The 15,000-nt window shown below is 37.2% G+C and overlaps 1 protein-coding gene across 3 annotated transcripts in view; it reads left to right on the forward strand.

Moving 5' to 3' along the window:
- CPEB2 (cytoplasmic polyadenylation element binding protein 2) overlaps positions 1 to 15,000 on the forward strand; it is a 53,683-nt gene that overhangs the window by 36,404 nt on the left and 2,279 nt on the right. For all 3 annotated transcript variants that reach the window (XM_027891199.1, XM_027891198.1, XM_027891200.1), the window contains 4 exons: positions 6,179 to 6,297; positions 6,591 to 6,705; positions 8,531 to 8,712; positions 13,295 to 15,000. The exon at positions 13,295 to 15,000 is cut by the window's right edge and continues 2,279 nt beyond it. In XM_027891199.1, coding sequence (XP_027747000.1) covers positions 6,179 to 6,297; positions 6,591 to 6,705; positions 8,531 to 8,712; positions 13,295 to 13,522 — 644 coding nt within the window. In that variant the 3' untranslated portion in view covers positions 13,523 to 15,000. The remainder of the gene's footprint in view (positions 1 to 6,178; positions 6,298 to 6,590; positions 6,706 to 8,530; positions 8,713 to 13,294) is intronic.

Raw genomic sequence — 15,000 nt, forward strand, 5'->3', positions numbered from 1 at the left:
TTTTTTTTTTTTTTTTTTTTTTTTTTTTTTTTTTTTTTTTTTTTTTTTTTTTTTTTTTTTTTTTTTTTTTTTTTTTTTTTTTTTTTTTGCAATGCAGCCTAAGACATTTAAAATACAGTGTAGTTTTCTCTTTGTAGATACTCTGGTAACATTTAACTGCTGACTATTACTGTGTATATATCTGTCGGTTGTCTTCAGTGCAATACATAGGACCCGTGATTATTTTGTAGAAGAATTTCTAAAAAACTGGTTTTTCTTTAGTAGTACTTGTGTGTATAGGCAAGAACCATGTATATATATATATGTATATTTAATAAGATGTCTGAAACTGCTAAGGATAGGCAAAATAAAGCTTTGAGATCAATGATTACCAGTAGAGAAATATATACTATATTAGTTTTTATTATTTGCAATCTCCGTTTTCTAATTTGTCACTCCACAGTGAATCAGTTCAGTGTATATATTTTTCTTTGTTCAGTCTTGTTAGAGATTTGCCACAGTGTTACTTTCCAAAGACATCTCGGAATTATCCCATTCTGGACAGATTCACAGAAGTCTTTTCTGCAGTGAAGAGTTACAGCCTGTTTGGTTTTTTTTTCTTGGTTTTTTTTTTTTACTGTTGTTCAGTTTTCCAGGCTGCAGTCCCTTCCAGGCTCTCTGCTTACAGAAGGTCCCAAGGGAAGACCAAGTTCATAATAAGTGTTTCCTTGTCGAAAGAAATGCAAGTAGTGTCTTAATCTGTCAAGGCTGCCTCCTGAGAAACACCAACTGCTTGTTCTTAAATAATTATATTTTGTATTGGTTCACCACAAAATTAGACCCAAAGAAAACAGGAATTTTTAGAATTTCACACTGATCTTACAAGGAGACTCTGTTCTGAAAAAAAAAAAAAATCTGTTGAGCTCAAAGTACAAAGTCCATGATCTGCCAACTGTAATGGAGAATTCCTTCCTTTCTGACTTGCAACTGTTTATCATAACTCATGTTATTACGTAGTTGGCAAGTACACTTATTTATGAAACAATACACGTGTCCAAAGTAACTTGCTGGATTGAGGACTCCTCCTTGTGATAATGAAACTCTCAAAGAAATGGTGCCATAAGGATATGCAAGTCTGAAGAAGGCCTTTCAAAATATGTCCCGTTGTTTGTGTCCTCTGTACTATTTTAGTCTGTATCAAACAGTGGATAATCTGATTTAAACAGGACAGCGTTCCCGGCCCTTTCTAATTGGTTGTTTCTGCTGCCTTGTATCACAGCAGTTGTGCAGTAGCTTTTTTCAAGGTTTTTAACTTGCAATTCAGAGCTGACTGAAAAAATCAGGTTGAAAACGTTTGTTTCTAGTTTAAGAAGCAAAGCCCCAAGTCCGTACAAGTTCTGTTAAACTTGTTACAAGTTAATTTGATCACACTGGGTAGGATCAAACTCTGGATTCAGGCAAGTAACTGTAGGTGTCTTCATGTGTGATTAGTGTCTAAACTTCTTTAATCAATGGGAATCCGGCCAGTACAGCCAGTGGAGAACAGAGGGCTATTCAGGTCACTGTAACATAAGCACATCGAGCTTGATTCATTTACCCAAACTGACTAAATACACAGATCTCATAAATGTGATTGCAGCACCACATTTTTTCACTTTAAGTGTATTTTAGTTTCCCATCAAAGGCGACTAAATTGAAAAATGAAAGATTTATTTTTAAAGATTTAATTATTGTGGTGATGAGACCTCTTTAAGGAGGAATGGGTGAAATTTGCCCTTCACAAATTGAACTATTCCCATTGTCATAAGTTGATCCGTCTTCTGCAGTTTGCACTGATTCTTTTTGATTTAAGCTAAGGTGCAGCATTCTCTAGGCAAGAATTGCACTGCAATGAGGCCATTTAGTCTTCTCTGGGAACAGTCTGTCAGGACAGCAGAGGAACCAACCCCAGAACAAAACACTGCTGTAGTGACTGGCATGGGCAGCGCCACGCTGGCTTGCACTGCTTTTCTTGACATCTCCTCTAAGCCACTAGTGACAGGAGTTAGCTGGAGGTTGATAGAACTTAAAGCTGGTCTCCGATTTCTACAGAGTGTGCGTAGCAGAAGTGTCCTTTCTCCTTCTGGTAAATTTCCATATTACTCTGAAATAAAGAAATTTTCTTCCTTGCTCAGAAAATAGTGTTAGTGTCAATCTAGTCTAGAACGCTTTGCATTTGATTTGTTCTTAATATAAGAAATACAAAAAAAAAAAAGAAAAGGCTAATTTGGTAGCAGAGCTAGGACTCTTAAAACTTACCTGATGGACCAAATACATTAAAAAAAAAATACATAATTTCTTGGTCTTGTTTTATTAAGAGAAATGTCAGCTCATGACTGTAACCAGGGCAGTATCTTTAAATATCAGGGAACATAGTTCTAAACTAGTTATCTTTAGAAAGATTTGTTTATTATTTGAGGTCATTTTCTAAGGATGAGTATATTACCACAAGTACCCATACTGATTGCCTTTGAAAATAGGAGTGGTAGTAATAGTTTCAGTGTTATGCAGAGGAATTCAGTCAAGTGCTAAACACTAACTGGGTTATCTAAACCTCTGCTCCCATAGGAGGTACAAATTCTGGTAAAGATGCACATGAACAACAGATTTTTATAAAACTGTTCCATTTAATAGTTTTCACTTTGTGAAATATGGACCGAACATGTATGTAATACCTGAAATCACCCAAAGGTATGAAGCAGATTCCTTTGAAGAAAACTATTAGAATAGCTTTGCTGGAGTTAAAGTGTTTTGTAGTACAATAGAACACCTCATACTCTTCACACTACCTCCCCAGCATGTGACATGTACTCTCTATCACACATGGTAGTTATAGTTCACAAAAAGACTAGATAAGTGCCTTTTCATCACATGTGACTTTCACCACTGCTCTGGCTTTTCAGACATTAAACATCCCCCATACTTCATGAGTTAGGGATGCTGAGGTGAAAAAAAAGTTCCAATAAAAGCATATTTTGAGAAGCAGAAATGGGTAAGAATTATGTGTGTGACATGCAGATGTTGGCATGTGGTAGCCGTAGTAATGAGAATGGTCCTAATTTATGATTTCTAAATGAAATACGGAAGACAAAAGCAGAATTTCCCTTTGCAAGCACTTTCTAGCTAACATTTCTAGCTAACACATGTGATGTCCTGCATAACCAGTGTTCTTCAGAGAAGGCGATGGCTAATTTATAATTAGGCGAGTGATGGAGAGTAGCTTGTATGCAGACTGTGCAAGTGTGGGTTCTTTGGGAGGGATTGTCTGTCTCTGTATATGGCAATATAATCATTAAGGTTGGAAAAGGCCCCTAAGATCGTTAAGTCCAGCCATTAACAGGACACTGCCAGGTCCCCTACTAACCCTAAACACCACATTATCTGTATTTTGAACACTTCCAGGGACATTGATTCCATCACTTCCGTGGGAATCGTGTTCTAATGCTTGTCCATCCAGTGAAGAAATTTTTCCTAATGCCTAATCTAAACCTCCTCTGGTACAACTTGAGGGTGTTTCCTCTTGTCTTATCATTTGTTACCTGGGAGAAAAGATGATTCTCTCCCCTGACTAAAGTCAGAGCCTCCATTTCTCCAGGCTAAACACCCTAAGCTGCTCCTCATCAGACCTGTGCTCCAGACCCTTCACCAGCTCCATTGTGTTTCTCTGGACACACTTCAGCACCTCAATGTCCTTCCTGTAGTGAGGGGCCCAGAACTGGACACAGGACTTGAGGTTTGGCCTTATCAGTGTCAAATACAGAGGGATAATCACTGCCCTGGTCCTTCTGGCAACATTATTTCTGATACAAGCCAGGATGCCACTGGCCTTCTTCACCCCCTGGGCACAGTGCTGGCTCATGTTTAGCTGGTTGTCAAATAGCACCACCAGATCCTTTTCGACCGGGCAGCTTCCCAGCCACTCTTCCCCCAGCCTGTAGTGGTGCCTGGGGTTGTTGTGACCTACATGCAGGAGCCAGTACATGACCTTTTTGACTGTCCTACAGGTGGCCTTGGCCTATTGATCCAGGCTCTATGTGCGACCTGAGAAAATCATATTCTCAGGCCAGTTTTCTTAAATAAGTGGTTATTTTACTCCAGGCTTCATAGGCGGCAAGATAAAATATATTGTAAATTACTGAAAGCCTAGGGCTGTGGAGCACAACTACAGACAGGCCAGTTGCAGGCTATACTCTTTGGAGATGGAGTAGTACAGCTGAGCTCATGACACAAGCCTATCTGAGGCTTTAAATTAAGTGGGCTAAATCCAGATACGAGTACATGTTTTGCAGATGAGGTTGAGAAAGTAGTGTTAATATGTGGCCTTGCTGCTGCTTTCCTTTTTATTTCAGGTGTGGGCATGTGTAATGACCCTGAGATTGCCTCAGATGGTTAGAGCAGGGTGCTAATAACATCAGGGTTGTGAGTTTGATGCCTATATGGGCCATTAACTTAGGAGTTGGACTTGATGATCCTTGTGAGTCCTTTCCAACTCAGAATATTCTGTGAAATCTTTAGTAATCGTACTTGTTCCTCATTGAATTCTTGTACTTTCTATCTTTTTACAAACTGTCATAGTTAAGCATATTAAGCTGAAGACATACTGGCAGTAGAGGCACTGACCATCCTTATGTATCAGGAACTACGTGGCAGAACCCTTGATTTGCTTTAGGATAAGAACTGATGGAAAATCAACTGGCAAAATCTTACTTTGTATGTCTGATCCCTTAGTCAGCACCATGTACAATTAACACTCCCTTTGGTTAATCCCCTTTTTGGACTCCCATCATCCTTGTACTGAGCTCTGCATTCAAACAGGAATGTGTATGCCTGGCTTCTGCCCAAGTAAGGACAGTTACACGGGTCTGATCTCACCCATGCCAGTCTGCACGTGCCCTCATTCAGTGAGTGAGTTTGGGTGAGCATGGGTAATATGTGGATTTAAAATTTTGAGATATATGGAGAAAGCTATCCTCATTAAATGGATTTTGAATCTAAATATTTGCTAATTAGGCTAAAGAGGTTGTTACTAAAAAAAAAATTGTTATGCAATGAAGAATAGACTTTACTAGGAAATGCTTCAGCCCAAACCCAAAGATTCCCTATGACATATTTTTTTTAAGAAACTAAATAAGACTTACATAAAAATATAGAATACATAAAACCCTGTCATGTGTCCTTTGCAGGTAGCTCCAATGGGACTGTTATGAGGGGTAAAAAATGAGGTACAAGTTACTGGAAAGACCAGAATAGGCCTTATGTTTTTTTCTTTAAATCCTAATTTTTTCCCCATACATTTAAAATCACTTGTGCATTTGTTTCTCAAATCTTATGTTGGTAAGGCATTGATTCATTAGTGGTCTCCGAGATGCACCCTACCATTTTTGCCTTGGTGACCTGCAGTGTGTGGTTCAATATGAAATGGCTAGTGGTTAATTACTTTCTCTCAGAAATAGAGCATCATTTCCATAAGGCTTCCTCATGTACCCGTGTTGGGTTTTCTCAAGCCCGGTTGCTTCAGCGTTTATTTTACTACCAAGTACAGAATTTTCACACAAGGTTATGTTTTACTCCTTGGATGGCAATCTTAGAAAGAAATGTGATTTATGGTCCTTTAAAAGTTTGTTTTAGAATATAACCCTAATTGTGCTATTGGGTATTTGTAAAGTAACAAATTTAGTATAAATCATACTGTAATGTTAAAGTATTCTAACATGTGAGGTTCTTTGCGTGTCTGACAGTTTGTTTTTACTGTAGCATTAAATAAGCACTTTAATGCCTATTTTTGTAGTGTTTGGAAGGCTTGCTGGGTCACTTATGTAATAAAGTACTTTGATCTAATCTCTAGAATAGAGATTAGTCCTTTGTGCCAAGTCGGATTTTCATTGTATAATGTTCATTGCGACCAATGAATATGTTCAGCCTAGACTTCAGTACATGATAGAGCAGACATGTTTGCTTTGATTTGGTTATTAGTCTCTTCTGACAATTATTTACAGATAGAAGTTCGGTTTAATTATGGCAGGATAGTACATAGTTAAGATGACTGATAAGGAAGACTTGTTTTGGCTTTTACTTTTGTATGGAAAAGTCACTGGCGAAGATGATTATGTAAAATAAAGATAAGAGAAAATATATCAGTTGGTTTGGCTTTTTTTTCCAGGTTACGCATTCCTCCTGTTCCAAGAAGAGAGTTCAGTTCAGGCCCTGATTGACGCCTGCATTGAAGAAGATGGAAAGCTCTATCTGTGTGTTTCCAGCCCTACTATCAAGGACAAGCCAGTGAGTACACACTGGATGGCCTGCAGGCTATAGCTGCCATCTGTCTAAAGCTGCATTGGAAATCATGACGAGGAAAACAATCAAAAGCAAACTGCTGTTGGCAGAGCTCAACATCTGGAACACTTGGATTATTAAAATTGTAGTGTTTTGAATTAATAAGATTAAAACAGAGCACCCAGACATGCTGAACTAATGAGGTTATGACTGTTTGACAGTTACATAGGCTGATGAACATATATCCATGTTGCAATGAAATTTAAAGTAGAATACTATTTTCTTTCTCAATTTAATAGGTTCAGATACGTCCCTGGAATCTGAGTGATAGTGACTTCGTGATGGATGGTTCACAGCCACTTGATCCTAGAAAAACGATTTTTGTTGGAGGAGTCCCTAGACCATTGAGAGCAGGTGAGTATAATCTGTGACAGTTTTTATAAGTAGGAAATAATTGGAAATAATTTGAAACATGCATGCTTTATGTATGGGTAGATATACGTACAGAAATTGAACACTGACACGATGGCTATAACTGCACTACAGTATTTGTGTATTCTTACATTTCTCTACTAACTGTTTTTGTCTGGCTTTGGCCATAAGTCATAGTTCGTCATTGAGATTTACTGGAAACTGTTACCTGTCTAAAGCAATAGAAAAAAATTTCATCATATTAGCAAAACTGTAATGCAAACTGTGTCATGAAAGGCATAAAACAAAGAGTTTGTTTTTAAAATAATGCTACAGAAACATCTCTGCCCTGCTCCATTACTATTTGGAGCTGTATTTTTACCTGCTTGTCATTGTGCATTAGCTACTCTTTTACTGCTATCAAGTTGCAGTTACTCTTAGTGCACTCAAAACCACAGGTGATGGAGTACTTGAACAAGTAGGAATAGAGTAAAAAAGGAAGAAATTCAGAGAGCTAGCACAATCTGTGTGGCAGAACACTGTATGAGGCTGCAGGGCTCTTTCTAGACTCCTGCCAGAGATGTGAAGGAAAAAATGTATGTTTCTGTAGCAGTGGAATGGTTCATCTACAGCCTGGACAGTCTGTATTTTTGAGATTGGCTGCAGTAGCCTTTTACAGTGTTCTAGGTGGCTTTCTAGTGAGTAGGTTGCAGTGAATGTTGGAACTAAAAGTGTAACACGCAGTGGTTCAAACCCCATATCTTATTAGAATGGCTCCTGGATTTCATTAGTCTTTCGTAGTTTGTAATGCATTTTATTCTTAGAGAAGGATGAGCTTTTAGATGGAAGACATAGGAAACCCAAGAAGCAATAGTGCCAATTTTGGATATGAAGGATCTTAAAATTTTCTATCTTGGACCTGCAATGCTCAAACTTTTCTGTTATTTTACTTTTAGGACTGTACTTTCAACTGTAGTACAAACTCTGTAAATGAGCATAAACACAGTATGTTCCAACTGCAGATTAATTTTTCTTTAAATTCAGTTCAGTGCTTCAGATTACTGTGCTGAATGTCTGTGATAAGTTTAATGGATGCATTCTTATGCTTAGCTTTTGAATGGCATGTATCTGTGAAAATGAAACTTTTATGGCATTGTGGAATAGGAATGATGACTTCACTAAAGCAGTAAAACTTTAGGAGACTCTTCAAATATTGAACATCAGTTACTGCTGACACCTTTAATACAGAGGATACTAATTCTGAAAAAAACAGTATTTTCCACCTGAATGAATTGCCAAACTGATTTCAGTATAATCTGGCAATCAGATTATAAATTTAAATATTTTGTTTCTCTGAACTTCAGTATGTATGGTAAGTGTAGCACTGCAGAGATAATCAAGCCCTGTTGGCTGATGAAAAGACTTGAACTACATCTTTAAATTGAAGTAAGACATAGAGCATTAGGACAACCAGAGAACATGTACCAAGGAATTTGTGGCATGTGGATCTATTTTATAAAATTTACATTCCATGCCTGCCCAAAAAATCTTTTGCTGTAATCCCCTGAAGAAAACTGCCCTGGAATTCCAGTTCCAGGTTATCAAGGACTTACAGTTCCGTTGTTCCTTGGATGTATATACCCACAGCATGAAAGATCTATCTGCTGAATATTCAATAGCTTATTTAATATTTTTTATCTTATTACTGTTACGTTGACTGTTTCAAAATTAATAATTAAAATTAACTTTTCTGGTATTTTTAAACATGAGCATATTAATTTTGTACTGTAAGAACAGTTTAAATGAACATTCTTCCATTTCTTAATAGTGGAATTGGCCATGATCATGGACCGTCTCTATGGTGGAGTTTGTTACGCAGGAATTGACACTGACCCTGAGCTGAAATACCCAAAAGGTGCTGGACGTGTTGCTTTTTCCAATCAGCAGAGTTACATTGCTGCCATCAGTGCTCGGTTTGTTCAACTTCAGCATGGCGATATTGATAAACGAGTAAGTTATACAAAAATTAAAAAGAAAAAAAAAAAAAAAGACTAATGACCTATAAAGAAATTTCTCAGAGTGTGATAATGTTGAATTAGGCTTTCGTGCTGGCTCCTACATCTCTTGTAGCATTCATGTGACTCCACTTCTTTCAAGAGTATGCTGTGAATGTCCCAAATGAACAACATGCTTTCCACAGAGCAGCAGCTTGTTCCTTTGACATATGTTGGACCATATGTTCTTCCCATTCTGGAGTTCCTGGTTTTGTTGTGTATGGGCAAAGGGCTTGAAAGTCTCTTTCTCTCCCTTGTTCTAATGAAACCAAATACTGTGATAATTCCTCTGTCATTCAGAGGAAACTCCAGTATTCATCGCCTTCAAATTAGCTTTATATTTGCAGCTTCCCTCAATTGCAGCCATAATTGTCAGTCCTCAGAAAGTTGATTAAGCTCAAAACCTAAAATACAAAATGTCTTTTTCTTTCTGAGAGTCATCTTAGTATTTACCAATGCACATTCCTGTTTGCAACAGATGCTTATTGCTAGCTGAAGCAAAACTGACTTACATTAAGAAGACTAGTCAACTGCATTACTCCTAATTAAAACTATAAGAGTACGAAAGAAAGTTGGCATCTAAATTATGTCAGTTTTGAGGGTCACTAGTTTTGATGTCAAGAACTGCGGAGGTAGTCTGGCATTAATACGTGTTCTTAAAAAAAATAAGGTCTTACAAGAGGAAGGGTTGAGTAAGTAAAGTAGTTCAAGGTCCAGTCTCCTCTACAGATCAAAGACATGGGAAAAAGAAAGTAGTGCAATTAATTAAAGTCTGCTCTAGGGATACATCATGTGCTTCTTTCCTTTCAGATAGGCAGAGTAATACAGCTTTTACATATGTGTTTCAAATATTGCTTGCCCTGTGAGCTGAAGTCTCCAAACATGGTCATTCCCAGAGGATGAGTGGGTCTGGATGTGGGTAGTGAAGTAGGCTTCACATAAAGATGTGATGGCTGTGTTTTGATTGTGGGATTGCTGTCCTTGTGACTTGCAGCTGACATTGACTAATAGCTTTACCTTTTGGATAGTTATGTAACAGAAAAAAGGGCCTTTATATTCTGGCTGTGTGAGGGGAAATAAAACTGTTACTTATCTTGCGTTTGAGTATTTGGAAAAAATGAGAGTAAGGTCCAGAATCCAGGACTCCTTCTGTCTAATTGGGTCATTTAGCTTCAGAATGGGGTAGTTTTTAGTGTGTTTCAGGAACTATCTGAAGGGCATTTGGCTGTGAAGTCACCTCATTTTAAAAGTGAGATGTGGACAGTTGGTTCCCATCGGAACTAGTTTGCCCTCAAAATTGGGAGGCATGGACTTGAACTGTGTAAACTAGGGGACACTTTTAGCTTGGTTTTCCTCTTCCCATGGGAGTGTCCTTTGCAGTAGAGAAGTAGACTGACAGTGATGTCTTGTAGGAGAAAGGAAGGCATGAACCTGACTCTGAAGGCTGCACTTCCACGTATGTTTTTTTTTGTTGTTTTGGGTTTCTTATGATAGGTCAGCCAAGATCTTAAGGGCTCTTTAGATGCCGAAGAGGCACCTGAAATGGCAGTGCTTGCTGTTTGCAGAGAAAGGGATGTAGCTTGTTAATCTGTGATATAACATTGCAGTTCTTAAGGGGGAGATGGACTGCCGGCCTCTTGGAACCTGGAGTGAAGGGGAAAGAAAACCCATTGAAAATCTACCCCTCGTACTAGATATGAAAAGCGCAGCATTTGACTTATGTCCATTGAGACTTAATTTATAAAAACAGTACTCAAATGATTTCTTCAATCACTATTACAAAACAAACAAGCAAAACGCCTCCAAATCAAAAAACACCAAGTGTAGTTAGTATCTGTAGATACTTGTTCATGGACTGGAGAGACTGGGGGGAAAAGGTAAGGAATATCTAGGCTTTCTCTTTAAAAATATGAATTCTCAGTTTCCTTTTCTGATATAATTTATTTTCTTTCTTTGGTTCTTTTCTAATACTTGAAAATTAATTTTTTGACCCGTGTGTTCTTTTAAATCTTGAATTCCTGCATTTTTATTAGTGTCCTCGTTTTTTCTTATTTTAAAATTGTGTGCTACTTTTGAGGTGTATTACAAAGTACAGCAGTGCCAAATCTTAAGAATTTTAATAAATTTGTCTTTAAACACCATGATGGGGAGGGTTTATTAACTTCTTTGTTTATTTAAGAGGGGGTTTAATCTTTATTTTTTAATCATCTAACTAAATCATACAGTCAGACCTTATTTCTATAATTATATATAATAATTATCACCAATTTATTTGTGTTACTGAGGAGCAAGAGAGAAGAGCCTCTTTTTAGGGAACACTTTGAATCTAAGCTGTTTCTGAAAGTACGAAAGAAGCTTTTTTCAGAAATAGGTTTTTCCTCCATGGAGTTTTTACACTAGTGTCTTTTCAGGCTCTGAAAATATTCTGAAATCAGTATTGCTACTGATTTATAGACGAACAAGCAATTTGTATAAATCTGTAAGACTGATTTTGTAAATGAAGAAGATAGTCCTACTTTGGGTACTCCCTTCACCCGAGATGTTTATGTATGCTGGCCAGGAAGGTAATACAGTCAGTATATATTTCACTGAAGTCCAAGAAGGCAGGCTGTTCTACCCTTTACCTCAGCATAGCCTTTCTATACCAGTTATATCCAGTTTTCGTGGGTCTGCTGTTCTTCCACATTGTTTTCATAACCAGTTTTGTCTGTGTAAAAGTCTTTTTTCATTGCTAAATTTTGTGGGTCACCTGTTTATCCCTCTGAACTTCAGTTCAAAGAATATATAGCTTTTTTTTTTGCTTTTTTTTTTTTTTTGCACATACCTTTTCCTACCTTAATTGGAAATCTTAGTGTCACAGTCACTTGACAAACATGGTCTGTGATCTTAAACTTCTTCCTTACCTAAGTACTCTGTAGCTTCTCTCCACTTCTTTTGATGTGTAGATATATTTAGTTTCTCTAACAGATGTTTTTCTTCGGTAAAGTGCTCCTCATCCTGTTTTATCATATATGAAAGCTCAACTCCAAATATTTCTTTGAAACTCGTTTGGAGTTTCAACTCCAAGCAATTCCTTAAAATATTAACTTTCATATGCCAGCAGTCTGCATCCACTTCATGTAATACTTCCATTCCCCAAAGTGTTTCTCTAATATATTCTAAATCATCTTCGTACCAATCTTGGTGCATTAGTGCACTGAAGCTTGAAATATATGCTGCTTCATGCTTTCAGTAATTCTGAACCATGAACACAGTTACTGCATAAGGTACCTGTTTATTGGAAAGTTTGAGTGTAATTTGTGATAAGGAAGGTCGTTTTAGTGAAATAAGAAGTAGAGCTCATACTGAATATAGATTAGTGGAAGAAGCGTACTCTGTTTGACACTTGTAGTGTGGCCCCTACTTCTGAAGTGAAGAGCATGCAGACTATTTGGCTGTCAGACTTCAGGGTGGGTAGCTGTAGGTGTAAATTTTTTCTCTAGAGGTAAAATGAAAAAAAGTAGCATTTTAAAGTTCTTAATTTTTCAAACATGCAGTTGATGTCTAAATGTATTGTTCTTCTTGGGTATTAGTATCTAAGGAAAAAAATCTCTTGCATCAGTGAGCAAAATGTGGAAGACAACGATACATTCCTTAATGATCGAGTCAACTCATTTTGTGTTTTATTATGAAGTTCTTCTTCCTGTCTGATCGCAGCCTGTAACAGCTCAGTTACACAAAGACAAAATGCAAATTTACCACTGGACTCTTGCCACTTTTCCACTGTCGGTCAGATGAGTTTTGGAGAGAAAAGCTGTGTAAGACAAGTGTTTTAGCAGTCTGTAGACTTGTAAAGTGGTCTTTTAACAAATATTTTCAGAAATATATTCAAAATAAATTTCTGTATGGCTCAAAACCACAAAAAGGGAAAGTAATAGATTACCAAATTGGTAAGTCCAAATCTGACCATGTATTTAAAAATAGGGAGTGAATTTGCAGAAAACAGCACTGCTAAAAGATCGGTATTACATCTTGAAGGAAATACTTCTAATTTGCACACAGAAGTAGTACATGCAGAGACATTAATGTTTTAAAAAGAAAGATTCTGCATTAAAGGGCTACAGTCTCATATGTTCAGTTATTTTTTTGCTGAACAGTATAGAACTGCATGTCCTATTGAGGTGCACTTGGGAGCTGATGAGATTAGTTAGGAGACCTTTCAGCTGGTTTGAGTTTTTTTCCTCACATACTTCCATATTATCATTTGCAAAGAACACACTCCCAAAATAAACTAAAGGATGTTTCTGAAGTAGCTACTTATTACATATGCAGTGTACTTCTAAAATTCTGCCTTGAAGTCTTCTGCAGTACAGTTAGTCTGTAGCTAATAAATGATAATGAGTAATAACTGATTAGTTAGATGGTGGGTTTAATATGACTGATTTCAGACTTCTGGCTTGGGTTTTGGGGTTTTTTAAATCGGAGAAATATGAATGACCTTATAAAACCTCAAGTAGATCCAGTTATTGACTGGAATTGTTGCCGTTTCACTCCAACAGGTGGAGGTAAAGCCATACGTGTTGGATGACCAGATGTGTGACGAGTGCCAGGGCGCGCGGTGCGGTGGGAAGTTTGCTCCTTTCTTTTGTGCCAATGTCACTTGCCTGCAGTATTACTGTGAGTTTTGTTGGGCAAATATCCACTCTCGTGCAGGACGTGAATTCCATAAGCCATTGGTAAAGGAGGGGGCTGACCGCCCACGTCAGATCCACTTCCGCTGGAATTAAACATGGTGAACCAGCATCTACATAAGGAGAGAAGGGTGCATGTGGCTTACTGTGTTTGAAGATACTGACATGCAGAAGAAATAAGTGCATTCTTCTGCTTTTCACCCCAGCTATCAATACATGCATCTTTATCAGCAGCCAAAACACTACAAGCCTCTTGTTTTTCACCAAAACCCTACATCTCAGGCTTACTAATTTTTGTGATATTTTCATGTTAAAATAAAATGTTTTTTTGTATTTTCTCCAAGTTATTTTTATATGTAAAGTTAAAACTAGATATGAGAATGTTTTTGCGTAGGGGCACACAGTCTGCTGCTATATTTAGTGGGTGAAGCGTGCACTTATTTCTAAACATGGGTTTTTAACTTCAAGATCTGCCCCAGTAATTTACCAAAGGTAGCAAAATAGTGAAGATGGAATATGTCTGCTACAAAAAGCTTATTTTTATTGTTGTTGCTATTTTCAGTGTATACATGAACTAAAAATTAGGGTTGATTTTTTGCTCTCCATTTTGACTTGCAAGAAATAATACCTCAAGATAATCTGATTTATTAGCTATTTTTAAACATTTTTAATCACAAGCTGTATTAGCTTTGCTGCTATATAGGTGTTATGTGTAATGCCACCTATTAATACGGGATTGAAACGTTTAAGACACACTGCATTACAAATTAAATGCAGGCAGCACAATATGGCCTAAACTGCCATAGTTTTAGAATGTGAAAAAATTGCATGTTTACTTACCTGTATACACCATATGCATGCACTAGTACTATTAATTAACAAGAGGTGATTTATTGCAAATGTTCAAAAAAGGCTCTCTTGAAACTAGGTAGCATGAGCAAATTTACGAAATTTCTTACAAAAAAACAAACTTGCATGCATTATTGTGACTGAAGTAAAAAAATGTCCTACATGTGTACAATATGCAAATTAGTTTTAGACTAGAAAGTGCAGCCATTTTGTGACCTGGTCAGTAGTGGAATTCAATTTTATGCAGACTGGATGTAATATTGTAATCCCTGTGCAATTTTGTGATGTGTGCTTCTACTTAATGTGGCGTGATGTAGTATAGATACAAGTTTGAGTACAAAGCTAGCATTTAAAAAGTTCTTTTAAGCCCCCTTGATTGTTCATGGTTAAGATTTCCTCTACAAACCAAAGATGGCCAGCACACTGCTAACCAGTCACCAAATGTGAAACCCATGACAAATGCATACAAAAATAGACATATATGAGAACGTGTAATGCTTTAGAAATTAAATCCTAAGTAAAGTCAAAATGGAGAAGGTGTAATATACAGACGGCTAGTTGCATAACAAACTAAATTTTACCTTTAAGACAACAGTGAAATTTGGCTTAAAAAAGCCTTGCTTACATGTTTGACCTGTGTGCGTTGTGGTCTTCTGTCAAACCGGGGTCACTGTTGCATGAGTGCAAGTAGCTACTTGACAGTCAAGGATAGTCTTTTTATTTTA

This window comes from Empidonax traillii, unplaced genomic scaffold (genome assembly GCF_003031625.1).
Source record: "Empidonax traillii isolate 1590-97213 ecotype Southwest subspecies unplaced genomic scaffold, ASM303162v1 scaffold312:size2399984, whole genome shotgun sequence".
Taxonomy (NCBI): domain Eukaryota; kingdom Metazoa; phylum Chordata; class Aves; order Passeriformes; family Tyrannidae; genus Empidonax; species Empidonax traillii.